This window comes from Neomonachus schauinslandi, chromosome 4 (assembly GCF_002201575.2).
Source record: "Neomonachus schauinslandi chromosome 4, ASM220157v2, whole genome shotgun sequence".
Classification (NCBI taxonomy): domain Eukaryota; kingdom Metazoa; phylum Chordata; class Mammalia; order Carnivora; family Phocidae; genus Neomonachus; species Neomonachus schauinslandi.
In genome coordinates, this window is record NC_058406.1 from 146,794,751 (window position 1) to 146,821,355 (window position 26,605).

The window sequence follows — 26,605 nt, forward strand, 5'->3', positions numbered from 1 at the left end:
ATAGATAGATAGATAGATAGATAGATAGATAGATAGATAGATAGATAAATATTCTCTTTATCCCTTTCCCTCTGCCCTCCACGCCCACCCCCCAAAAAAATAAATAAAATAAAATGAAGTAGGATTTTCTAGCATCAATCACTCTTGTAAGACTGTATTTTAACCCAGCAATTCCACTCCAGAAAGTAATAAATAATTAAAGATGCATTGGGGTGCCTGGGTGGCTCAGTGAGTTAAATATCCGACTCCTGACCTCAGCTCAGGTCTTGATATCAGGGTCATGAGTTCAAGCCCCATACTGGGCTCCACACTGGGCATAGAAACTACTTAAAAAAATAAAAATAGGGGCACCTGGGTGGCTCAGTCGTTAAGCGTCTGCCTTCAGCTCAGGTCATGATCCCAGGGTCCTGGGATCGAGCCCCGCGTCGGGCTCCCTGCTCAGCGGGAAGCCTGCTTCTCCCTCTCCCACTCCCCCGCTTGTGTTCCCTCTCTCGCTGTGTCTCTGTCAAATAAATAAATAAAATCTTAAAAATAAATAAATAGGGCGCCTGGGTGGCTCAGATGGTTAAGCCTCTGCCTTCGGCTCAGGTTGTGATCCCAGGGTCCTGGGATCGAGTCCCACATCCAGCTCCCTGCTCAGCAGAGAGCCTGCTTCTCCCTCTCCCTCTGTACCTCCCCCTGCTAATGCTCTCTTTCTCTGTATCTCTCTGTCCCAAATGAATAAAGAAAAAATAAATAAATAAATAAATAGAGATATATAAATAATAGCACTACCACTTAAAGAAATATTATGCAGCCCAAAAAATGGTATTATATAGAATATTTAGGGAAAGACTCAGGATAGCTAGAGGACAGGAATAAGAAAAAGACATACTTTTTATTGTATACCCTTCTGTACCTTTTGAATTTGTACCTCATACATGTGTTACCTTGTTATAATAAAAGATAATGTTTTAAAACAAAGTATACTGGGCGCCTGGGTGGCTCAGTTGGTTAAGCGACTGCCTTCAGCTCAGGTCATGATCCCAGGGTCCTGGGATCGAGTCCCGCATCGGGCTCCCTGCTCTGCGGGGAGCCTGCTTCTCCCTCTCCCACTCCCCCTGCTTGTGTTCTCTCTCTCGCTGTGTCTCTCTCTGTCAAATAAATAAATAAAATCTTTAAAAATAAATAAAACAAAGTATACTTTTAAAATGTTATGTAAGCATAACTCTTGGTCTATAAAGATGCACGACACATTGTTAGGTGAGAAAAGAAACCACAAAACAGTAATACAGTATAGGTATGCTAATGTGGGTGATGGTGTATACATTTCGGCATATATGTATCTACTAGAGGATGTGGAAAAAAAATTTAAAAAGCTGTTAATCATAGCTAGGACTAAGAAAGGCGAGACTATGAAAACCTTTGCTTTTCTGTACTTTCTCATTTTTCTATAATGAAATTAAAATTTACTAAAATAAGTTATTTATTTTTTAAAAAGTGACATAAAAACCACAAACAATTTGTAATTCATTTAGAACTACTAAAACCCCTTTCAGTGTTCCTCTTGGGAAATGTAAATAAATATCTTCTTCGCCAGATTACAAACTCCTTTGAAAGCAAGGGCAATGGATTTGGGAGTTGTTTGTTTTCTTCTTTGTATTGCCCCTCCTAAACTGTAGCTCACCTTCGAAAGTATTTTTTGTAAGTAATTGTTAAAACAGATTCCCAACTTCCTACTGAGCAAATCTCTCTGGTGTACCACTAAACACATCAAAAACTAAAATTACCTTGTTCCCAACACTCCCAATTCCAGACTTTTCTATTTCTATCAATGGTCCCACCAGTTCTCTAGTCTCTATAACTAGAACTCTATCATTTTTAACTACTCTTTCTCCCTCACACATCAGTTGCCATGCTGTCCATTCTATGTCCAAAATTTATCTCGTGCCTATCCCCTCCTACTTAGTCCCACTGAGACACAGTATGGCACTGCTTTAGAGCCAGGAAATACGCATTGGAATGCCTTAATCCAGCTATGCCACTTTAGGAAAGTCACCTAACCTCTCACACTCAAGTCTCCTTACCTATAAATTGGGGATAAGAATCTTTCAAAATTACTGAAAGGTAATTAGAGATAATATATTTAAATTACCAAAGCACTGCATCTTGCACAAAATAAGCATTCAATAAACGCTGGCAATGATTACTGCCTACCTGTAACCTGGAACTTTCACTACATCTCACTTTTTCTTCTTGATTTGCTACCTCTAATTTTTCTGAACCATTTTAGGTATTACTGATCAATTAATCGATTTAATGTATTTTACTAGTCAATTAATTTGCCTGCTCAAAAAACTACCTACTTCCTACAAAATAAAGTCCATACTCCTTTAAAAAAAAAATATTTCTTTATTTGACAGAGAGAGACACAGCGAGAGAGGGAACACAAGCAGGGGGAGTGGGGGAGGGAGAAGCAGATTTCCGTGGAGCAGGGAGCCCGATGATGCGGGGCTCGATCCCAGGACCCTGGGATCAGGACCTGAGCCGAAAGCAGACGCTTAACGACTGAGCCACCCAGGCGCCCCAAGTCCATACTCCTTTGCTGAGCATTCAAGGAATTCCATGATCTGGCTTCGAACTGCCCTTCAGCAGCCGCTTCATACTAGGATTTTTGGCATTCTCTACAGAGGACTGACTACTCCAGGAGTCCCTGCTTTCTTATCTACAGCTGTGGAACATTTCTTCTTCTACCAAAGACCAAGTTCACATGTCAACTGCCTGGAAGTCTTAACCTGATATTCTCAAATGAAGAGTCATTTCTCCCTCCCCTGAAATCACATAGCCTTTATTGGTAGCACCTAAGGAAGCTAAATAAATATTGACTGGGGTCCTAATAATGTCAGACACAAATCGGCACTTTGGAATAAAGATGATAAACCCTGGGGCGCCTTGCTGGCTCAGCCGGTAGAGCATGCAACTCTTGATCTCAGCCCCACATTGGGTGTAGAGCTTACTTTTTAAAAAAAGAGAGAAAGAGAGAGAGAGAGGGAGAGAAAGATGATAAACCCCAAGGGATTCCCACTGCTTCTTTACGTACTTATCGCATTCTAACTTGAATTATAATTTTGTGGACCTAACCTCCAATACTTGGTTATAAACTCCTTGGGAACAAACAACTCAATGTTCCATATCCCCCACAAGGCCTTAGCCTTCCTTCAAGGCTCAGTTCAAATGTGATCTCTACTAAGCCTCCCACAATCACTGCCCAAATTGGTCCTATCCTCTCCTGGTCCTCAATGTTTGTCTAAGAATGAATGAAAAAAACACTAGATTCTTAAATATGTGAGTGAATGAATGCTGATTTTCCTAAACTAGAATGCCACTAACTTATCATAGGCTTCTTTCATTTTTAATTGTTCTTACTGTACACACGACAGGTCTGTCTGATCCATGAGTTTTTTAAAGCCTAGCTGGAAGTACAGTCAGAGAAGTACCGTCGTTGAACAAGCACAGCTAACTGAACCACAAGAAATGAGACCACAAATTCATTCATTGCTTGTTAAGACATGCTGAAGTTTCCAAAGTTTTGATTTTTACACACCTATAAGCCATTCGTTGAAACAATTAGAAGACCAAAGTTGTCAACTTTTTATTTTGCCAAACAAAGCATTAAGATACAACCACTACTCACTATCATCCCTAACTCCGAGGAAAGAAGAGTTCTCTAAATTAAGTTTACACTGAAAGAGACATGTGAGTTCTGGGTTGTTTTATTCTATGGACTTCGTTAATGTTCATTGTTGCCAGCTTTCGGGAACCTTTAGTTAGCCAGCTATATTCAATTTAATTATCACAGGGCCAGTCATACGTTCAAGGGCGCTCAAGTTATGACAGGACGACTCCTCCACAAGACCCCCACCCTCGCCCCTCAAAGACGACAGTGCAACTACGCTGTACAGTTTGATTACAATTCTCTCAATGCTTTCTTCGCAAGTACTCTCCACGCAAAGGACGTTCCGTGTATTTATTTCATGCCCTACCGTGTGAAATCTTTCCAAGAGATAAGGATTAAAGTTTCAGGGCAAACTGGCGAACGCCGCACTCCTAAACCGAATGAGTGTCACATCTGGGCAGCACAACTCCTGTAAGGAAGGAGACCTAGCAGGAGGGATTCAGGAAACACGAAGCCTGCGTGACCTGCTCAGTCACCTATACGGTCAAACTCAAGCTGTCCAAGACCCCTCCCAAACACCACTTGAGGTAAACCTGAGAACCATGATCCTTCTCAACGCCCAAAGCTGACAGGAACAACAGCACAACAAAGGGGCAAGGCAAGCTGAGCAGCCAACTCGACCAAAGACAAGGGGAACTAACGGAAAGCAGGGAAATGAAGGGGCTACCGCCGCCCTCCCTCAGACGTGGTTGCCCACACCCTAGCTGGGGGGGGAGGGGGCTGTGTATGTGAGGAGTTAAAGCGGCAATCGGCAGGGGGAAAAGTCGAGGCACGCCTAATGACCTTTTGTAAGGGTCCTCAAGTCGAGAAGCAGGGTCGGAATCAAGTCGTGAAACCTTACCTCAGCGCTAGGGTGTTTAAAAGTATCTAAAAATAGCAGCTCCATCGCCGAGTCTACCGCCATGTTTGCCGCGGGCGGGGGACAGGGGGAGGACTTCCGGGGCAGCGCTCCAACCTCGGCGACAGCGGCTCAGGAGAGGGAGAGACCGCAGCACTTCCGGTGACCAGAGCTCTGGCGCCGCAAGCCTGGGCCTATCCGGAAGAGTGGTGCTGCTGGAAGTCGCCGACCCCGCCTTCTCCAGCGCGGCGGAGGGCGCCCCGGGAGCGGAGAGCGGGGCGGAGGGGAGAAAAGGAGGGGGCTACGGCGTCGCCAGTGGTCCAAACCCTGTCCTTCTACCGCGTTGCAGAGCCACGACTGCCTTGGGATGGGGAGGTGCCGAGCAGGCTCTGGGGAGGGTGGAGGAGGGGTAGGGAACGCCGCCAACTCTGGACACCCGGCCCAGTGAAACATACTTTCCAAGCAAGCAGCCTTTCCAGAGCTGATACTTACGCGAGGCTGAAGAGTTAACACTTTAAGAAAGAAGAAAAAAAACTTGTCTCAAAACGGAGAGATTTTTTTTTGTTTTCTCATCTGCAAATGTGAATGATAATGCCTAACCCACTGGCTTATTGTGAGAACTAATTGAAATAAAATCGAAGAATTCGTATAACGTGAAATGCCATGAACATAGAAATATAGAGTGAAAAGTCTCACTGCCTCGGTGTTGATGAGCATTGGAGCAACAGGAGCTATTTTGTAGTCTAACCTGGCACAAGTGCTTGGGAGAGCGATTAGGAATTAGTTAGTAAAATAACTTTAGTGATTTTACTGTGCCTACCCCGAGTCTAGGATAATTCTCGCATATGTGCCCCAGGAAATACCTACGCATACAAGAATGTTCATGATAAAACTTAATAGTTACAAAAAATCTGTTAATTGACTAACAAGAATAAGTAAATTGTGGTATATGTATGCAATGTAATAGCATATAGCAGGTAGAAAAGAATGAACTAGTTGCATACCTACTAACATGGATAATCTGGATAAATCATAGATAAACATGGGAAAACAGGGCTAAGCAAACAGGTTGAAGAATATGTAGTGTAAAATAGCATTTATATAGTTCAAAACATGCAAAATAATATAACTTTTGGGGAGAATGTATATAAATTATAAAATTAAAAATGCGTTGGCATGATAAACACTACAATTTCAAGATGGTGGGAAACTAGAGGGAGATGAAATCGAGAAGTGCACAGGGGCTTCAAATGCTTTGATTTGTTTCTTTAGGTTGGTGATGGTTTCACAGGCATGCCTCACATTATTGTTTGTGCCTTTTGGTATGCCTGAAATATTTAATAATAAATTATTTTTTTAATTTTTTAAAGTAAATCTCCATCTATCCCCTTCCTCAGCAAGTTTCCTTCATTAGCTAACAGTTCATCTCTTTTACTATTTACTTTTTAAAAGAAGTAGTTCTTGGGGCGCCTGGGTGGCTCAGTCGTTAAGCATCTGCCTTCAGCTCAGGTCATGATCCCAGAGTCCTGGGATCGAGCCCCACATGGAGCCCCACATGGAGCCCCACATGGAGCCCCACATGGAGCCCCACATGGAGCCCCACATGGAGCCCCACATCGGGCTTCCTGCTCAGCGGGGAGCCTGCTTCTCCCTCTCCCTCACTCCCCCTGCTTGTGTTCTTGCTCTCGCTATCTCTTTCTCTCTGTCAAATAAATAAATAAAATCTTTTAAATTTTTTTTAAAAAGAACTAGTTCTTGCTTTCATATTTATTATTCCCAGCATTCTTCTATTTTTTTTAAGATTTATTTATTTATTTTAGAGGAGGGGAGGGGCAGGAGGGAGAGAGAGGATCTGAAGCAGGCTCCATACCCAGTGCCAAGCCGGAGCCCAACGTGGGGCTCAATCTCACAACCCTGAGATTATGACCTGAGCCAAAATCAAGAGTTGGAAGCTTAACTGACTGAGCCACCCGGGTGTCCCATTAATAGACTATAGGTTGTTTTAGAGACTTAGTGGTGTTTTAGTTTTACAGGAAATTGAGCAGCTAATACCGGCATTCCCATATATTCCCTTTTCCCCCGTTCAAAGATTCCCTAATTATTAATATCTTGCTTTACTGTAGTACATTTATTATAATTTATGAACCAGTATTGATACATTATTATTAACTAAAGTCCATAGTTTACATTAGGGACCACCTTTGTTTTGTGTTGTACATATATACTATATGTGTATTTGAATTTATAGATTATCTCTGAAAGAATTATATAAATATCTGGTAATAGTTGTTGCCTGCAGGGAGGGGGAATTTGATGGCTAAAGTATAGAAATAGAGGTAATCTATCTCCGTGTACATATATTACCTATTAGCAAATTTTGAAAGATAAGGAGTAAAGAAATTTTTTTTTAAAGATTTTATTTATTCGTTTGAGACACAGAGACACAGAGAGAGAGAGAGCATGAGCAGGGGGTGAGACAGAGGGAGAGGGAGAAGCAGGCTCCCCGCTGAGCCAGGAGCCCGATGTGGCGCTTGATGTGGGGCTCGATTCCAGGACCCCAGGATCAGGACCTGAGCCAAAGGCAGACGCTTAACCATCTGAGCCACCCAGGCGCCCCCAAGGAGTAATGAAATTTTGAATAAACTACTCTTTCAAGAAATTTGTTGCAAAAAACAGAGAAATGAGGTGTTTGTGGGAGGGGGACCTGGGGTCAAGAAAAAGTGTTTTTAAGATGGGAAATAACAGAGCATGTAGATTGGTGGGAAGGAAGCAAGGGAGAGAGAAACAGTGATGATAAAGAGAAAGAGAGGATATCTGAGGCAGCAAAATATTGAGTAGGTATGAGGGGAAGGGTACCTGGTAGCCAAGTAGAAAGTGACCTTTGCTCAAAAGAATGCTTGCTCTCTGGTAACCAGGGGCAAGAAGGAGTCCATGGGTACACATGCAGATGAGAGTAACGATTTAGTATGTGGAAATGAGGAAGTTCCTTTTTGATAGTTTTCTATTGTCTCAGTGAGATCATCAGCTATGATTGAAAGGACAGTCAGATGTGTAGAAGAGATAAAGTATTAACCAGACTTCTAGGAGAGCCTAGAATCCCTGATTGGCTGTCTATCACCTCACATAGTGTGTAGGGCCCCAGATTCACTTCTCCTTGCTCACTTTTTCACCTTGTTCATACCACACCATTTGATGATTCAGCCATTCCCAGCTAGATATGGCTCCCTTAATACAGAGGTATTTTACAACGCTGTGCCCTATGGCTTACATGGTTTCCTGTGCTTTGAATATGACTCCCTTGATATGGCTTTCAAAAATCTACATACAGTTAACATGAGGCGCCTGGGTGGCTCAGTCAGTAAGCATCTGACTCTTGATTTCAGCTCAGGTCATGATCTCAGGGTGGTGAGATCGAACCCTGCCTCTGGGCTTTGCACTGGATGTGGAGCCTGCTTAAGACTCTCTCTCTCTCTCTCTCTCTCTGTCCCTCTTACCCCCCCCCCCCCCCCCCTCCCCCACTCTCTTTTTTATTAAAAAAAAAAAAACCTACAGGGCGCCTGGGTGGCTCAGATGGTTAAGCATCTGCCTTCGGCTCAGGTCATGATCCCAGGGTCCTGGGATCGAGTCCCACATCGGGCTCCCGGCTCAGCGGGGAGCCTGCTTCTCCCTCTGACCCTCTCCCCTCTCATGCTGTTTCTCTCTCGCTCGCTCTCTAAAAAATAAATAAAATTTAAAAAAAAAAACCTACATACAGTTACAATAGCATCCAAAAGAATAAAATACTTAAAGAATAAATTTTTTTAAAAAGATTTTATTTATTTATTTGACAGAGAGAGAGATAGCGAGAGCAGGAACACAAGCAGGGGGAGCGGGAGAGGGAGAAGCAGGCTTCCTGCCGAGCAGGGAGCCTGATGTGGGACTCCATCCCAGGACCCTGGGATCATGACCTGAGCCGAAGGCAGACACTTAACGACTGAGCCACCCAGGCGCCCCAAGAATAAATTTAACCCAGATGGTGAAAGCCTTTTACACTGAAAACTATAAAATATTGCTTTTAAAAAAAATTAAAGGAGGCAAATAAATGGAAAGACATTCCATGTTCATGGATCAGAAGACTGTTAAGATGACATTACCTAAAGTGATCTACAGATTCAATGCAACCCCTATCAGAATTCTAATGGCCTTTTTTTCAGAAATGGAAAATCTGATCCTCAAATTCATACAGAATTTCAAGGGGCCCCACATAACAAAAACAATCTTGAAAAAGAACACATTTGGAGGACATACACATCCTCCAAATTACTAATTCAAAACTTACTACAAAATTAGAGCAATCAGAACTGTAGTAATGGCATAAGGATAAACATATACACCAATGGAATAGAATTAGAGGCCAGAGATAAATATTTACATATATAGTGAATATACCTGTCAAGGGTGCCAAGGCCATTCAATGGAGAAAGAATAATCTCTTCAATAAATGATGCTGAGATAATTGGGTATCTACATGCAAAAGAATGAAGTTGGACCCTTACTTTATTCCATATACAAAAAAACTCAAAATGGGTTGAGGACTTAAGTACAAGAGCGAAAACCATTAAACTCTTAGAAGAAAACATGGGTAAATCTTCATTACCTGTTATTGGTCACCAATACATCCTTTGTATCTGGCACACACTAAACACTCAAAAATGGTTATTGAGTGAATTGATTTCTTGTTTGCTATTTTGAATCACTTATAGAGTTATATATTGTGCACGTGTTATATATCATATGCATAGGTTGTACTGTTTTTACTCTTTCATTTTTATCTGTCTTGCTCATCAGATTATCAACCCACCCTCCCACCTTCCCCCCCAGAGCAGGGCTCTGTAAACAGTCCATAGTAGCTATTGCTATTTGACCGGCCATAGTGTCTCTCCTTCTTTGATTTCCACCACCTGCAGTAAAAAGAGTAACTCGAAGAAAAGCAAAAATTGCCTCTAATGTGAAAAGCAATTTACGTGAATCCGAATGCTTTCCAGGAGCAACTTGACAAAAAGGCTAAGAAGTGGGAGAGAGCTAACCAGCCCAGGACAACTCAGTGTTGCATTTATTTGGCAACAGATGAGCTCCTTTCTGAGGTGACTGACATACGCACAAGTATACAGAACAGGCGGAGGATCTGCGTGAACAAGCATTTCAACCTCTCCAGAGACCAAGTCTATCAAGAACAACTGATTGGGTAATCTGGCAAACTGCCAACTACTAGCCATCCATCCATTGGCTGGAACACAAAGAGCCTTCATTTTCCTCCTGCTCTGAGCAGGCTGATTAAAAGCAAGAGCTGCTGCCCTTTCTCCACGAGACTTGGTTACGCTAATTCCCCACAGCCAAAGGCTTGCCATGAAACTTCCATATCATTTTTCAAAGTGTAGTCTGGAGATTACCTAAAAATTTGAGAAATGTGGATTGTAAACTATTACCTACACAAACTATCTCAAAATAAGCACACCGATTAGTGCCAATTGTTCTGAAAGATTTAATGACTCCAGCTATTTTTCAACTTTTTTTGCAGCTTCATAAAGGCATAACACTGTGGGATCCTGTTTTAAAGATTGGCAAAAGGCCAAAACTTTGTGGTTCGGTTCTACCGTTGGTACAGAGTCTACGCCATGTAGGCTATAAGCCTTACATAAGGCACTTTTCCTTTTTTTAAATTGCTCTACTGTGTTTAGCAGATCCACAATCCCATGGAAAAAAGGTTTCTGTGATCAAAAATAATTTGGGAGGGGTGCCTGGGTGGCTTAGTCGTTAAGCATCTGCCTTTGGCTCAGGTCATGATCCCGGGGTCCTGGGATCGAGCCCCGCATCGGGCTCCCTGCTCTGCAGGAAGCCTGCTTCTCCCTCCTCTACTCCCCCTGCTTGTGTTCCCTCTCTCGCTGTCTCTCTCTCTGTCAAATAAATAAATAAAATCTTTAAAAAATAATAATAATAATTTGGGAAATTCTGTATACCCTGTCTCTCTCTTAGAACTTCATCGTCATTATAAGCTCTAAGAAGTACACAGAGAAGAAACTTTTCTAACTATTTAGGACTTAACAACTAGCACTTGCAGCTTAGTCTAAACTTGCTCTTAACAACTTCAATGATTTCTATACCCTTAAGAGCTAGTGACAGCCTTATGGATTATTCTTTCTTTCAGCACTTTTAAATAAAAGTGTAAGTACAAAGGCTAGGAGGATTATAAGATGGCTGGTAGAATGAGTAGAGTTGGCTAAAAACTGACTTTTATATAAGAACTTTATGTTAGTTGATGAGCAAATATTAATTAGGTTCCTCTCTCTCTCTCTCTCGATCCAATTACACCCCCGCATCAGAGATTCTACCCCATCTAAATCTTCTTCAGTTTGTGCAGTAACATAATCTGGTCTCCCAGCTTCAGCTAATTTGACCAAGGATGGTCACCCGGCACAAGGTAGGCTGTAGAGAGTTGTCAGTTTGGCAGCAACCTCTGACTTATGTGGCCTGACTCAAAAAGATAAGAGATCGGAGTGAAATTACCAGCTGGTAGTGAGACAGAAGGATACAGATTCATGGGGCAGAGCCAAGCCAAATTAATGACAAAGGATTAAACTGGAACAAGCATTGATGGTCACCAGTGCTGAGAGGTCCCAGTGCTGAGGTAGGCCCAGGCATGTCACTGCTCATTTGAAATTAATGCTTTTTTTTTTAAAAAGATTTTATTTATTTATTTGACAGAGAGAGACACAGTCAGAGAGGGAACACAAGCAGGGGGAGTGGGAGAGGGAGAAGCAGGCTTCCCGCAGAGCAAGGAGCCCGATGCGGGACTCGATCCCAGGACCCCGGGATCATGACCTGAGCCGAAGGCAGACACTTAACCGACTGAGCCACTCAGGCGCTCCTGAAATTAATGCTTCTTACTGTAATCCCCTTGTATTTAAATAGTTTGAGTGGGTCTCTATTTCTTGCAAACTGTTTTTTTTAAGATTTATTTATTTGAGAGAGAGAAAGAGAGCATGAGCAGGAGGAGGGGCAAAGGGAGAGAGAGAATCCTCCAGCATACTCCCCGCTAAGCGTGGAGACCGACACTGGGCTAGATCCCATGATCCTGAGATCATGACCTGAGCCAAAACCAAGAGTCGGACGCTCAACCGCATGAGCCACCCGGGCATCGCTCTTGCAAACAGTTCTACATTAAAACAACTACTTACCAAGTGTTCTGCGATCAGTGGAACGTATGCAACAAAATGAAATATGGCAATGACCTTAATTGAACTAACAAAGTTACAGAAATAAAACATAAATTTTAGAAACATAACTGATCATCTAAAACAGTTTATAAAATTATAAGTTTTAGTATAAAGAGATCACTGGACTTAGAGTAAAAAACATGAATTCTTGAGATCCTTGATTACAAGGGTCAGAGGGTTTTTTTGTTTTTTTTTTTTTTATTCATGAGAGACAGAGCGAGAGAGAAAGGCAGAGGGAGAAGCAGGCTCCCAAGGAGCAGGGAGCCCGATGCGGGACTCGATCCCAGGACCCTGAGATCATGACCTGAGCTGAAGGCAGACGCTTAACCATCTGAGCCACCCAGGCGCCCACAAGGGTCAGAGTTTTAACAGAGAAGAGATGTCACATTCAAATGTTTAATTCAAGAATGTTTAACGATAATGGGGCGCCTGGCTGGCTCAGTTGGTAGAACATATGACTCTTGATCTTGGGGTCCAGAATTCAAGCACCACTTTGGGCATAAGCTTACTTAAAAAAAAAAAGGAATGAATGTTTAATGATATTTTTTTAAAAGAAACAAAGAATGTTTAATGAAAATTTGAGGTAGTGAGAATGATTATTGATCATGGTGATGGCTTACAGTGTACATTCTCAGAACTCAGCAAGCTATACACTTTAAATATGTGCAGTTTTATTGAATGTGAGTTATGCTTCAATAAAGCTTAAAAAAAAAGTGATGTTTGGGGCACCTGGGTGACACAGCCGGTTAAGTGTCTGACTCTTGGTCTTGCCTCAGGTCGTAATCTCAGGGTCATAAGTGCAGAGTCTGCTTACGTTTCTCTCCCTCTCTCCCTCTGCCCCCCCCAAAACAAATTAATAAATCTTTTTTTAAAAGGATGTTTAAAAAGGAACTATTTACTGAAGTGTGAGCAAAGTCAAGGGTAAAGCATCTATGGACAAGCAATCCTGAGAAGCCATTACCACCCTAGGGCTGAAGGAGCACAGAGAGGAGACTTCATAGGAAATCATCAGAGCTATAGCTGTAAACATGGGGCCAGCAGCCTACAAACTATTTGTTATCATCTAGGAAGAGATAAGAACAGAATTTGAGAGTGAGTGTTTAGAAACTTCTATACCAATTTAACAGACTAATGTTATGTTTGCTGAATCAAATAATATAAAACCTGGGGATTATATTTTGTAGGTCTTTGGGCTTTTTAATTTCACTTTTCTAGCAACTCATTTTGTTTTGTTTTGTTTTTTTAAGATTTTATTTATTTATTTGAGAGAGAGAATGAGATAGAGCATGAGGCGGGGAGGGTCAGAGGGAGAAGCAGACTCCCCACTGAGCAGGGAGCCCGATGCGGGACTCGATCCCAGGACCCCAGGATCATGACCTGAGCCGAAGGCAGTCGTTTAACCAACTGAGCCACCCAGGCGCCCTAGCAACTCATTTTGTTATTTTTTTTACAAATATTGGTCAGTGGTGGGATGGTAATTTAAAAAGATGATTCACCACTGATAGTTTGAAAAACACTAAACTAGAGGAATTGAATCTCTGATAAAACTTGAGCTCTGCATGAAAAGAGCTAGGGAACACGGGTATACCTCAGTCTCTTTCCTCCCACATTGATCTCTCTGTCTTTGGAGAGTGACTTAGTCTCAGTGAGCCTCAGTTCGGCTCACCCCCAAAGAGATGGGGATCCCTAGACCACCATTCACTTACTCTACCACTCTCCATTCACTTCCTTAAGCCAGAGACTTGGCAGTCATGTTTTATTCTCTTCATTCCCATCCCATCCAGTCAGTCCTGACGGGCTCACACCTCCATAATGACATTTACATGTGGCTCCTCCTCTCCATCCCATGCCCTGCCTGATCTGAGTTCCTCTGCATTTGTCCACTGAGCTGCAATAGCCTTTTGACTGGTCTTGCTCTTCTCCAGGGTGACAGATGCAGATTTGATTAACTATTCCCTAACTTAAGTACAGATCTTGAAAGTGAACATTTAGAAAAACTTAAGTGTTTAGAATCCTTGAATGTTTTGGTTTGGTTTGATTTTGGTCTTCAGATTATAAATGCTTTCTTATACTTCCATTCTTCTAATCATGCTCCTTTCCTCTGTTTGAAATGCCCTCGTCCCTTCTTTGCCAGCTAACTCTCTATTCACCCTTCAGAACTTGGGAAAATTTCCCTGACCACCACACCCAATACAAGCAAGCAAGGGGCTGCTATATGCTCTTATTGTACATTTTATTACTCACTTATTTCTTCATTGGAATTAACCTTACCTTTAGAAACTGTAAACCCCTTGAAGCACCTGGCTGGCTCAGTCAATAGAGCATGTGACTCTTGATCTCAAGATCATGAGTTCAAGCCCCACATTGGGCAAGGAGCCTACTTTTAAAAAAGTGAGGGACGCCTGGGTGGCTCAGTTGGTTAAACATCTGCCTTCAGCTCAGGTCATAATCTCAGGGTCCTGGGATCGAGCCCTGAGTTTGGCTTCCTGCTCAGCGACGAGTCTGCTTCTCACTCTCCCTCTGGCCCTCCCCCCTGCTCATGGGCACGCACGCTCTCTCTCTCAAGTAAATAAATTAATTAATTAAAAAGGGAAACTTTCCCTTGAAGAAAGGAACTACACCATTTTCATGACTGTATTTCCTTGCCTAAAAGAACGTGGACACAATAAATGCTCTCTTTATTTATTTGTTGAATGAGTGAGTAAATGAGAATTGGGTGGTCAATTGAGTCTTCATGGAAATGGAATTTGAACTAAATTCTGTAGGATAGATAAGAGTGAGAAGGCCAGAGAGGAGGGGAGAGAGTCCCCAGTTTGTATAACAATTTGAGCCAAGTCAGAATGACCAGTATGATAGTCAAATATATATAGATGCGTTTGAATGTAGGAACTAACGGTAAGATGGAAGAAGTCATTGGAGGTTCTGTGGAAAAGAGCCTTAAATTCCACATTGGAATTTGTCTTGTAAGCTGGGAGTGAACTGAGAAACTGGGGTTGAACATGGACCTCTTTGAAAGGAGAATTAAATTATAGAAAAGATGTATTAGGAAGATTACTCTTCCTGTGGTGTTTATAGTTAATTGAAATAAAAGGAGAGTAAAAGCAAAGAAGTCATTAAGAAAGTTATTAAAATAATTCATATGAGGGGGCTGAAAGATTTGGATTGTTGGCAGGAGATATGGAAAGGAAAAGAATGAAAAGAGACATTAAAAAGGAAATAGTTATGGGGCACCTGGGTGGCTCAGTCATTAAGGGTCTGCCTTCAGCTCAGGTCATGGTCCCAGGGTCCTGGGATCAAGCCCCACATCAGGCTCCCTGCTCAGTGGGAAGCCTGCTTCTCCCTGTCCCACTTTTCCTGCTTGTGTTCCCTCTCTCGCTGTGTCTCCCTCTGTCAAATAAATAAAATCTTTAAAAAAAGAAGGAAATAGTTATAAAATTTTGTTAAAATAATGGTCTCTAATGATCAGCATAAGTGCATGCAACTTAACATTTACTGATTATTTGACATTCTGAAATTCTGGTTGGTACCAATGACAGAAATAAATACGGAACAAGGTGATAACATAATGAATTCATCTGTTTTCCTAAAGTGTATTGCTGTTATTATTTAAATATAAAAAGTCATGCTGAAAATTAAAATCTCAGACAAAAGGTTTTGTATTTTGGACTCTAAGGCTTAGTTGCAATATCTACTGCCACCTGCTGGTAGAGGGAGACTGACTATAGTCTCATAATTGCAAATCCTACAAATAAGTTATAGTTAACATTATATAGTCATCTAAATATGAAACATTTGGATAGTAATAGGGGTTTCTATTCTTTATTATATACTCCATTTGCTGTATCACTACCAGCTCAAGGAGCCCAATGGATTTGCTACTGGCTGGTCAAGCTTGATGACTTATCCCATTTTCATTCTACTATTCATGAGTGATTTTAGGATTTCCTCAGATTTCCTCACTTCTAAGATTGAAAGAATGAAAGTTTGCTAGTTACTTTCACAGTATTGTAAAAAATAATGGAGAAGAAAAACTCATTGAAAATTAAGGATGTTTTTCTTTTGTTTGTACCAGGAGTCTGTTTTGTTCTACGAATTGATTTTTTTAAAGATAGATTGATTGATTGATTTAAGAGAGACAGGAAGAGAGAGAGTGGGGGGGGGCGGGGAGAGGCAGAAGGACAGGGAGAGAGAGGCTCAAGCAGACCTCACACTGAGCACAGAGCCCCACCCAGGGCTGGATCTCGTGACCTTGAGATCATAACTTGAGCTGAAACCAAGAGTCAGGTGCTTAATTAACTGCACACCACCCAGGTGCCCCTACAAATTGATTTTTAAAAAATTTTGACTCAGTGCCATAAAGTTTTTATTTTGGCTGTGTTGTAGTAATATGTTTTAAAATATACTAGAGTGGAGATACCTGGGTGGCTCAGTACTTAAGCGTCTGCCTTCGGCTCATGTCATGATCTCAGGTAATGATCCCAGGGTCCTGGAATCGAGCCCCGACTCGGGCTCCTGCTCTGCGGGAAGCCTGCTTCTCCCTCTCCCACTCCCCCTGCTTGTGTTCCCTCTCTCACTGTGTCTCTCTCTGTCAAATAAATAAATAAAATCTTAAAAAAAAAAAATGTCCAGAGGTAGGGCTAGCTCCAAGCTCCCTGAGGACCAGTTTCTCACTGTACCCTCTGCCTTCTTTGTTACTGCCTTCCTGATAAAGCTGGTTCTCTTGGCATTTCCAGAAGGGTAGCCTAAAGTTCCCCAGGATGGCTTGCTTTCTCACCAACATCCAGCAGGAAGAAGCCAGCACAGTTCTCCCACAAGCACAGTTCTTCCACATGCATTTCCAGGAAGAATTCCATTTGGACTGGCTCTGATATCTGCCCACCCTGAACCAATCACTGTAGTCTGTTGGATGGAACACACTGAATGGCTTAGCCTAGGTCATATGTTTCATCCCTGGATTGAGGGGTACAATCAGCCTCCCTAGAACGTTAGGCTCTCAGAATGGAAACTGAGGATTAGAAGGGAGAAGAGGAAAATGTTGCTGGGAAAGCAACTGACAAACATGTCCATATAGGGGCGCCTGGGTGGCTCAGTCGCTATGCATCTGCCTTCAGCTCAGGTCATGATCCCAGGGTCCTGGGATCGAGCCCCGCATTGAGCCCCGCATTGAGCCCTGCATTGAGCCCTGCATTGGGCTCCCTGCTCTGCGGGAAGCCTGCTTCTCCCTCTCCCACTCCCCCTGCTTGTGTTCCCTCTCTCACTGTGTCTCTCTGTCAAATAAATAATAAAATCTTTTAAAAAAAAATGTGTCCATATAAACTATCTTAAAATTACATTGTAAAGTCCATCTTACTTTTTGGTTTAAATATTAGTCCTATGGGATGCTCCTCAAAAAAAAGGTCCTATGATCAAATACTTTTGACAGATAGTATATACTGTAACCTCCTCATAGAGGTTCCCATTGTAACATTAATATAGTGAAGGCTTTGAGAAATGCTTCAGCAGAAAGGCTGTTGAATTTTGTTTAGTCAACTGTTCCACAACCTTCTTTGACTGAAGAAGCCTTCTTCCAAGGAACACCTTTAACAGCCATGGAACATATTTTGGAAAAGATTGTGTCAAGGCAAACATCTGATGTCTTTACACTTGGCTGTCTCTGGTGAATGCAACTGGTCTGTACTTAGTTACCAAGTCAACAATTACAGAGCCGTATAATGTCATATCATTGTGTGTCAAACATACTCAAATTTAAAGAAAAAATGTAAAGGCAAAGAAACAAAAAAGCAAGTATAGAGCCAGGAGTGAATTTAGCAACCGTAAGATTAAATGCCGTTCTACAATTTTTCAGCAACATGAGATGATTGTTTTATAATTTCACTAGCCTTTTGTCTGCCAGAGATTGACATGCCAAATCTTTTTGTGTCTTGTTTTGACATTGTGGTTAGAAAGAAATGAATGAACATTAAATAATTATCTCTGGAGGGGTGGGGGGGGGGGGGGTGGGGTAACTGGGTATGGACATTAAGGAGGGCACGTGATGTAATGAGCACTGGGTGCTCATCTTATATAAGACTGATGAATCACTGAACTCTACCTCTGAAACTAATAATATACTATATGTTAATGAATTTAAATTTAAAAATAAATAAATAAATAAATAGTTATCTCTGCAAGTGGCAAACCATTAAGGGCACTGTCGGTATAAATTTTAGACTCTAAAAGCACAAGAGCTCTAAAATCACAGGAGAATGACACCCAGACTTCCTGAGATTCCCAGGAAATGTTCCCTATTAAAAACTGTTTACTTCACTCTATCCCTATTTCACAAAATGAAGAGGTCTCATGCATGTTTCTGTAAGAAATCTGGTGGGAATATCTTTTTAAAATTAAGCTTAATATGTGTTAAAAAACAAAATTCAGCTGAGTAAATTTAAGGATCAAACTGGCTTTATTCGTGAATCGGACAGCATACCATACAGCAAATAGAAAGAGGCTCCAAATTGTTACACAAAATGGGAGATTTCTACAGACAGAAGGGAGCAGGGACAAGGAAAGAATGGATTACCTCGTCTTTCTTTGGGGGTTGGGTCGGGTCTCTCAAGCGGATTACCTCACTACTGCTGACCAGTAAATTCCAGACTGACCAGTTAAGATTATATTCCTGGGCATACGCAAACAATGAATCATGGAACACCACATCAAAAACTAATGATGTAATGTATGGTGACTAACATAACATAATAAAATAAAATTTTAAAAAAGATTATATTCCTGGGGGAGGTTGAAACTGCAATTAGGTTAGGTAATAAGTTTCAGTTTGGTGACATGGTCTTAGCACAAGTGACTCCATTTTGGACCTGTTGCCTTTTTCTTTTTTTAACATATGCCATTACCATTTGCAAACTTCTTCCCAAAATATCTCACTGATTTAGAGGGCATTAGAGAAAAACACCCAAAAGTGAGTAATGTATAAAAGAAATGTGAAGGGACGGCGCCTGAGTGGCTCAGTCGTTAAGCGTCTGCCTTCGGCTCAGGTCATGATCCCAGGGTCCTGGGATTGAGCCCCACATCAGGCTCCCTGCTCCGCGGGAAGCCTGCTTCTCCCTCTCCCACTCCCCTGCTTGTGTTCCCTCTCTTGCTGTGTCTCTCTCTGTCAAATAAATAAATAAATAAAATCTTTAAAAAAAAGAGAGAAATGTGAAAACTATGATTCTCCATCAAAAGCAGAAGAAATGTAGTCACAGATGAAATTCCCTGTGAATATTCAGTGAAGAGGTTGAACGGTATCAGCTTCCCAGTGTGATGGTGGTTAATAACCTAAACTGCTATATGGCATTATATGGTTCTTTATACTCTTCCTGCCTTCATTCCCTAACTTTCTTAGTTCTCTCCATCATGATGTCTGCACTTGTATATTCATATAAAATGCCCAATTTCACACTAAACTCTGGTTTCAGAGACTTCAAAACATATCACAATAGGCCCATCAGCAAGTGCCCAGCTAGGTATATGGTCTTTTACGGACAATGACAGCTGCTGATTTGCTTATTTCCTGCACTAAACATTGCTGAGTTGATAGGCCATCTGGCTTTAGTTTTTTTATTGATTGAAACAATCCTTTAAAATCTATATTCTTATTCACATCCCTGTGATCCAGGAAGAGCAAAGTGTGGGAAGGATAAATAATATTTGTGGAATGAATTATGATCATGTTAGGCAGATTTTCCAATTTCTTTTATATAGCAGCATATATATTCTTGCTATATTTTGCATATTTATGGAATTATTGTCTAAAACCCCAGTATGCATGATGAACCATTTCAGATACTAAACTTCTAATTATTTAATGCATTTAGTGTTTTTAACATATGTCTCAATCATTATCATTTATGCAATAAGCATAAATTTATGTAATAACTACAATGTGCTCTGGAATTTTAAAAAAATCACCACTTGTTTAAAAACCCCAGGAAGTTCAAAGAAAAATTAAAACTACAAATTTAAAGAATTTTTTAGTGACTGATCAAATTATAAAACTGGATGAAATATATATGAAATTGATCTTTCAAAAATACATATTACGCATGTAATTCTTTTAACTTTTTTCCTTTGAACTGTTAGTAAAACCAGAACACGACTTCCTTTTAGTTAAATTTTTACCTTTTTAAAAAATTCATATGGCGGGGTGCCTGGGTGGCTCAGTCGCTAAGCGTCTGCCTTCGGCTCGGGTCATGATCCCAGGATCCTGGGATCGAGCCCCGCATCGGGCTCCCTGCTCTGCGAGAAGCCTGCTTCTCCCTCTCCCACTCCCCCTGCTTGTGTTCCCTCTCTCGCTGTGTCTCTCTCTGTCAGATAAATAAATAAAGGGGCGCCTGGGTGGCTCGGTCGTTAAGCGTCTGCCTTCGGCTCAGGTCATGATCCCAGGGTCCTGGGATAGAGCCCCACATCGGGCTCCCTGCTCCGCGGGAAGCCTGCTTCTCCCTCTCCCACTCCCCCTGCTTGTGTTCCCTCTCTCGCTGTGTCTCTCTCTGTCAAATAAATGAATAAAATCTTTAAAAATAAATAAATAAATAAATAAATAAATAAATAAATAAAATCTTTAAAAAAAAATTTATATGGCTGTGGGACACCTGGGTGGCTCAGTCATTTGAGCACCTGTCTGTTGATTTCAGCTCAGGTCATGATCTCAGGGTCGTGGGATGGAGCCCCGTGTTTGGCTCTGTGCTCAGTGGGGAATCTGCTTGAGATTCTCTCTCCCTCATCCTCTGCACCACTTCTCTCTCTCTCTCTCCCAAATAAATAAATATTTATTTATTTATTTGGGAGAGAGAGACACAGCGAGAGAGGGAACACAAGCAGGGGGAGTAGGAGAGGGAGAAGCAGGCTTCCTGCCTAGCAGGGAGCCCGATGCAGGGCTCGATCCCAGGACCCTGGGACCATGACCTGAGCTGAAGGCAGACCCTTAACGACTGAGCCACCCAGGTGCCCCCAATATATAAATCTTTTTTAAAAATTTATATGGCTGTGTCTTCATTAGGTTAAATAGACTGTTTTGTGGGATGCCTGGCTGGCTCAGTTGGTGGAGCGTGTGACTCTTGATCTCAGGGTTGTGAGTTTGAGCCCCACATTGGGTGTAGAGATTACTTAAAAAATTAAATAAAATCTTTTTTAAAAAAGGATAAAGAGGCTATTTTGGCCAGAAAGGATCACAGAATATTGAATCTCTATACAAATGGTCTAAACATTAGGAGGGGTATTAAGACTGAAATTGTTACTTTATCAGTATAAAAAAGCCCACAAATGATAAGTTTATCCCTGAATTATTGAGTGCCACTTCACACATTTGTCTATATGTTTCACTAGACTATGATTTTGTTAAGACAAGATATTTGGGGAGGGGGGCTCCTGGCTGGCTCTGTCAGTAGAGCATACAACTCTTGATCTTCGGTCCTGAGTTCAAGCCCCACATTGGGCATAGAGCTTTCTTAAAAAAGAAAGAAAAGAAAAGAAGTTTTTGTATTCCTCATCTAGAGGATATAATTAGGTGGTTAGTTGGTATACAATTAGCATTTGTTAAATGAACGATGAGTTTTAAGGGCACACACACACACACACAAACAAGTGAAAATGAACATTGGCCAAAACCTCTCAGAGGTAAAAAAAAAAAAAGACCTAGGTCACTTGGATCTGGGGCAGCTGCTGATACATTAAGAATTGAAGAAATGCCAAAATAGCATTGTAAGAATTGTGGTATATTTTTCAGTGCTTGTATTTAACACATTAATGTTTTTTAATACAAAATATAGAATGCAATATAATTAATTATATAAATCACAAAACAATTAGGGAACTTATTTAAGAAGTATTCATAGTATTCCATAGGCTGCATGGTCTGGTAATAAGAAAGGAAGTTAAAGTTACACAATGAATTTCTTTTTTCCTTGTAACCGTGTATCTCTGTAGAGATCATTCCCATTGGGAAGGTTGAGGCCCACTGTTGAATCTGTGGCCAGGGCCAGGAACCTGCTGGACCTACCTGTGAAAGAATATCTTGATATTAGACAATCAAAAGATGGTCTTCATCATAACCATCACGACCAACAAGGAACATTTGAAACCATGAAATTGCAGCTGTTTGACATTTTTTGACCTGAAAAATCCAATTTCAGCCTAAAACTATGCCCTAGGAGCCGAGTTGCTGAGGACACAAGAAAGTGAAACACACATACAGCCCTCTAAGGGCATTGGGGTAACTGGATTAGAAGGAAGGGTCTATCTCCCTCGCAGAATCTAGCCTAGGTTTGACAAAGGATGGAAACTCCCAACAAGAAAAGGGCAGGTGGATCTCCTAGCCTCCAGTCTTGTTTACCCCACATCATTGTCTCCTGGGTATCTTCAGTGCCGGCCTTCAGGTGCACTCCTTGAAAATCCTGACCCCTTCACAGGCATACTCCCTTCCTCTTAACTCTGTGACACTCACAGATGCCTTTCTTTTATTCACAGAGGTAGCTAAACTTCTGTGCTCAAGAAATGGCAAGAATTTGGGACACCTGGCTGGCTTAGTTGGAGAAGTATGTGACTTTTGATCTCAGGGTCATGAGTTTGAGACCCATGTTGGGTGTAGAGAGTACTAAAAAAAAATAAACAAAAAATGGCAGGGGCGCCTGGGTGGCTCAGTTGGTTAAGCGACTGCCTTCGGCTCAGGTCATGATCCTGGAGTCCCGGGATCGAGTCCCGCATCGGGCTCCCTGCTCGGCGGGGAGTCTGCTTCTCCCTCTGACCCTCCCCCCTCTCATGTGCTTGCTCTCTCTCATTCTCTCTCTCTCAAATAAATAAAATCTTAAAAAAAAAAAAAAAAAAAAAAAAAAAAAAAAAAAAAAAAAAAAAAATGGCAGAAATTAATGAATTAATGAATTAGGGGCAAAAGATCAGGGAGAAGTGGGGAGAAGATTAGGAGAAAAGAGTTTGGGTGGGCATTTTTGACATCACAAGTGGATCATTTCTAATAATCAAGAAACTGAATGACAATAATGACCAGAAAAGAAATAGAGACAATAAAACATTTTCTCTACTTAACTTTATATACATGTTTCTGTAAATAAAAAATTAAAAATTAAATAAGATAAATATTATAGTACAAAACGGAAAAGCACAACTGTTTATTTGAAAGATTTTATATATACCTACCAGTCTGAACTTTGATCCCTTGATTATACCTTAATATAATAATATTTTGTGTAAATAATTGTCAAGTAACTAATGAGTATATTTTAATAAAATTGAACCACCTGCAAAAGGGAGAACGAAGTAATTCGAATGCAGAAATGAAGTAATTCAAATTCTGTTTGTCTATACAATTACTACTACCAATAAAGTATTATCATTATTTATTTAAAATCTACTGTTTAAACACACAAGAATAGGTAATAACACAAAGGTTGGAGACATGAACTGAGCCAGAAGTGAGCTAAGATCATTCTGAGCCTTTATGAACTTACTCTTGAAATGAATGTGTATAGGGCACCTGGGTGGCTCAGTTGGTTGGGCGACTGCCTTCGGCTCAGGTCATGATCCTGGAGTCCCGGGATCGAGTCCCACATCAGGCTCCCTGCTCGGCAGGGAGTCTGCTTCTCCCTCTGACCTCCCCTCTCTCATGCTCTCTCTCTCTCTCTCAAATAAATAAATAAAATCTTTAAAAAGAAATGAATGTGTATAGCTGAGTCCGTGTGTTCTAGGAGTCAACTGCATCACTGAATTCTACTAATTTACTTCCATGTAGAATACCAGGTTTATTAAAGGATAACTAATAAAAATGTGTCAGTTTGAAGCTATTAAATCTCTCACCAGTAACTGCAGCAAGTCTTTTTTTTTTTTTTAAGATTTTATTTATTTATTTGACAGAGAGAGACACAGCAAGAGAGGGAACACAAGCAGGGGAGTGGGAGAGGGAGAAGCAGGCTTCAGGCCAAGCAGGGAGCCCGATGTGGGGCTCGATCCCAGGACGCTGGGATCATGACCTGAGCCGAAGGCAGACCCTTAAGGACAGAGCCACCCAGGCGCCCCTGCAGCAAGTCTTAGAACCAAGGGCAACAAAGATTTTTTTTAGAGGAGTAGGTTATTGCTTGCATTGTTCAGAATTACTGGCACATAATGATAATGAAAATCAGACCACATTTTAGTCAATTTTATTTTTGTTTTAAAAATGCAGACTACAGGGGCGCCTGGGTGGCTCAGTCGGTTAAGCGACTGCCTTCGGCTCAGGTCATGATCCTGGAGTCCCAGGATTGAGTGCCGCATCGGGCTCCCTGCTCATCAGGGAGTCTGCTTCTCCCTCTGACCCTCCCCCCTCTCATGTGCTCTCTCATTCTCTCTCTGTCAAATAAATAAATAAAATCTTAAAAAAAAAAATGCAGACTACAGGGGCACCTGTGGCTGGCTCAGTCGGTAGAGTATGTGACCTTGATATCGGTCGGGGTCATGAGTTCAAGCCCAATGTTGGGCATAGGGTTTACTTTAAAAAAAATGCAGGGGCACCTGGGTGGCTCAGTTGTTAAGCGTCTGCCTTCGGCTCAGATCATAATCCCAGGGTCCTGGGATCGAGCCCTTCATCGGCTCCCTGCTCAGTGGGAAGCCTGCTTCTCTCTCTCCCACTCCCCCTGCTTGTGTTCCCTCTCTCGCTGTGTCTCTCTCTGTCAAATAAATAAAATCTTTAAAAAAATAAAAATAAAAAAAATGCAGACTACACACTCCTTTATTATAAACAGAAATAATAATAAAATTTCAAGTTGTTTGCTCTGTTGTACAGTTAAGTTTGCTTAAGTCTTTACTAAAGATTTAAAAGCAACAATTGGGAAATCAAGTAGAATATGCCCAACTAGGGAACGTGATCTACAAAATCTCTAAAGTGCACAGCACACAGGCATACCCAGTTCATGCTCTGCCTACTATGGGCTGATTTGTGTGTTTCCCCCACCCCCTGCAAATTCATATGTTGAAGCCCTAGCCTCCAATGTAATTGTATTTGGAGAGAGGGCCTGTCAGGATGTAATTAAGGTCAAAAAAGGTCATAAGGGTGGGGTCCTCATCCATAGGATTGGTGGCCTTATAAAGATGGGGAGGAGAGAGAGATGATGTCTCTCCATGTACACAAACCAAGGAAGGCAGCTGTCTGCAAGGCAGGAAAAGCACCCTCACCAGGACTGAATTGGTGGGCATCTTAATCTTGGACTCCCCAACCTCCAGAACTATTAGAAATATTTTTCTGCTGTTTAAACCATCTAGCCTATGGTATTTTGTAATGGCAGCCTTAGTAGACTAATACACTGTCCCTTGTAGCAAACTCCACCTTTGCCCTTAATGAAGTTGATAGAAGAGGTAGCTCTAATCAAGGGGGACATTCAGCCCATGGCAAGTAAAGCAAGAACCTCTGGGGCCTTCGAGTGCTCCGACTGGACCTGGCTGCAGACGTGGTGAGATGGGCTCCATGGGCAAGCGGGTCACGTGAGACTGACCCCCAGGCCTCGGTGCCAGTCGTCCTCTCACCCCAGTTTATGAGCAAATCTGAGTTTCTAGGTGTGGCTGCATGCATGTGCACTTGCATGTAGTTTCTTATGCTTTCAAGTATCTTTGGAATCAAGACATTTTAAATATATCATAAAGTGAGTCCAAGAAAAATGAAAGGGGAGGCATTAAAGAGAATAACCATAGAAGCAAGCAGAGAAGGTAATAAAACAGAAAAAGAGAAAAGGAGAGATGTACAGAAGTGGTGGAGGAAACACAGATTGAATAGCGTACATTCCCTGCATTCACATCAACTGGCAACAGGGGGGTGACTAAAGAGTAAACAGGGTCAAGAAAAAGTCAACCAAGAATAAAAAAAAGTTACAATGAGGGGCCCCTGGCCCCCTATATTATCCATTTTTTAAAAAAGCGTTTTATTAGAGGCGCCTGGTGGCTCAGTGGGCTACACGTCTGACTCTTGGTCTCAGCTCAGGTCTTGATCTTAAGGTTGTGAGTTCAAGCCTCGACTTGGGCTCCATGCTGGGTGTGGAGCCTACTTAAAAAAATGATAATAATAATATAAAATAGGGGTGCCTGAGTGGCTCAGTCGGTTAAGCATCCGACTTTTGATTTCGGCTCAGGTCATGATCTCAGGGTCTTGAGATGGAGCCCCATGTCGGGCTCTACACTGGGCATGGAGCCTGCTTGAGATTCTCTCTCTTTCTCTCCCTGTCATAAATAAATAAATAAATAAATGTATTTGTTAAAATAAAAAATAAAAAGCTTCTAGATTTAAAAAAAAATTCCCCAGGGGCGCCTGGCTGGCTTAGTCAGAGGGGCGTGTGACTCTTAATCTTGGGATTGTGAGTTCGAGGAAGTAAACAAACAGGATCCCTGATGGAGAAGAACAGATATGATGGTCAGGGAAACCCTGTGTAAGAAGGTAGCCCTTAAGCTGAGCCTTGAAGGATAGGGAACCAGTGAGGTGAAGGGTGGGGAAAAAGGTTACTGGAGAGGGAAAATGTATAGGAAGGTTGAACTAAATGCATACAGCGTGAGGTCAGAGAGAGAATGCTGTGGCAGCCACAGATTGCTTCCTTGAGGTACAGATTCTCCAAAGAAAGCCAACTCCTTTCCCCACAAAGGACTTAACCACGGTGAGACTTCATTCACCCTGGACCAGCTCCTGTCCCAATTTGGGCACAGCTCAAGCTACACTCTTTGATTAGATACATCAAACAAAGAAAGCTGCTATGAAAATAACCTTCGCTCTGATTCTTCCCCTGCCCCAGCTGCTTCACT

General features: G+C 41.7%; 1 protein-coding gene across 2 annotated transcripts in view; it reads right to left on the bottom strand.

Annotated features, from left to right (window-relative positions):
- Positions 1-4,668, bottom strand: part of VIRMA (vir like m6A methyltransferase associated) — a 63,283-nt gene extending 58,615 nt beyond the window's left edge. The window contains exon 1 of one of the 2 annotated variants that reach the window (XM_021688239.1): positions 4,557-4,668. In XM_021688239.1, the coding sequence (XP_021543914.1) occupies positions 4,557-4,619 (63 nt within the window). In that variant the 5' untranslated portion in view covers positions 4,620-4,668. The remainder of the gene's footprint in view (positions 1-4,556) is intronic. The other variant, XM_021688238.1, reaches the window with a different exon arrangement.
- Between the last annotated feature and the right edge of the window lie 21,937 nt (positions 4,669-26,605).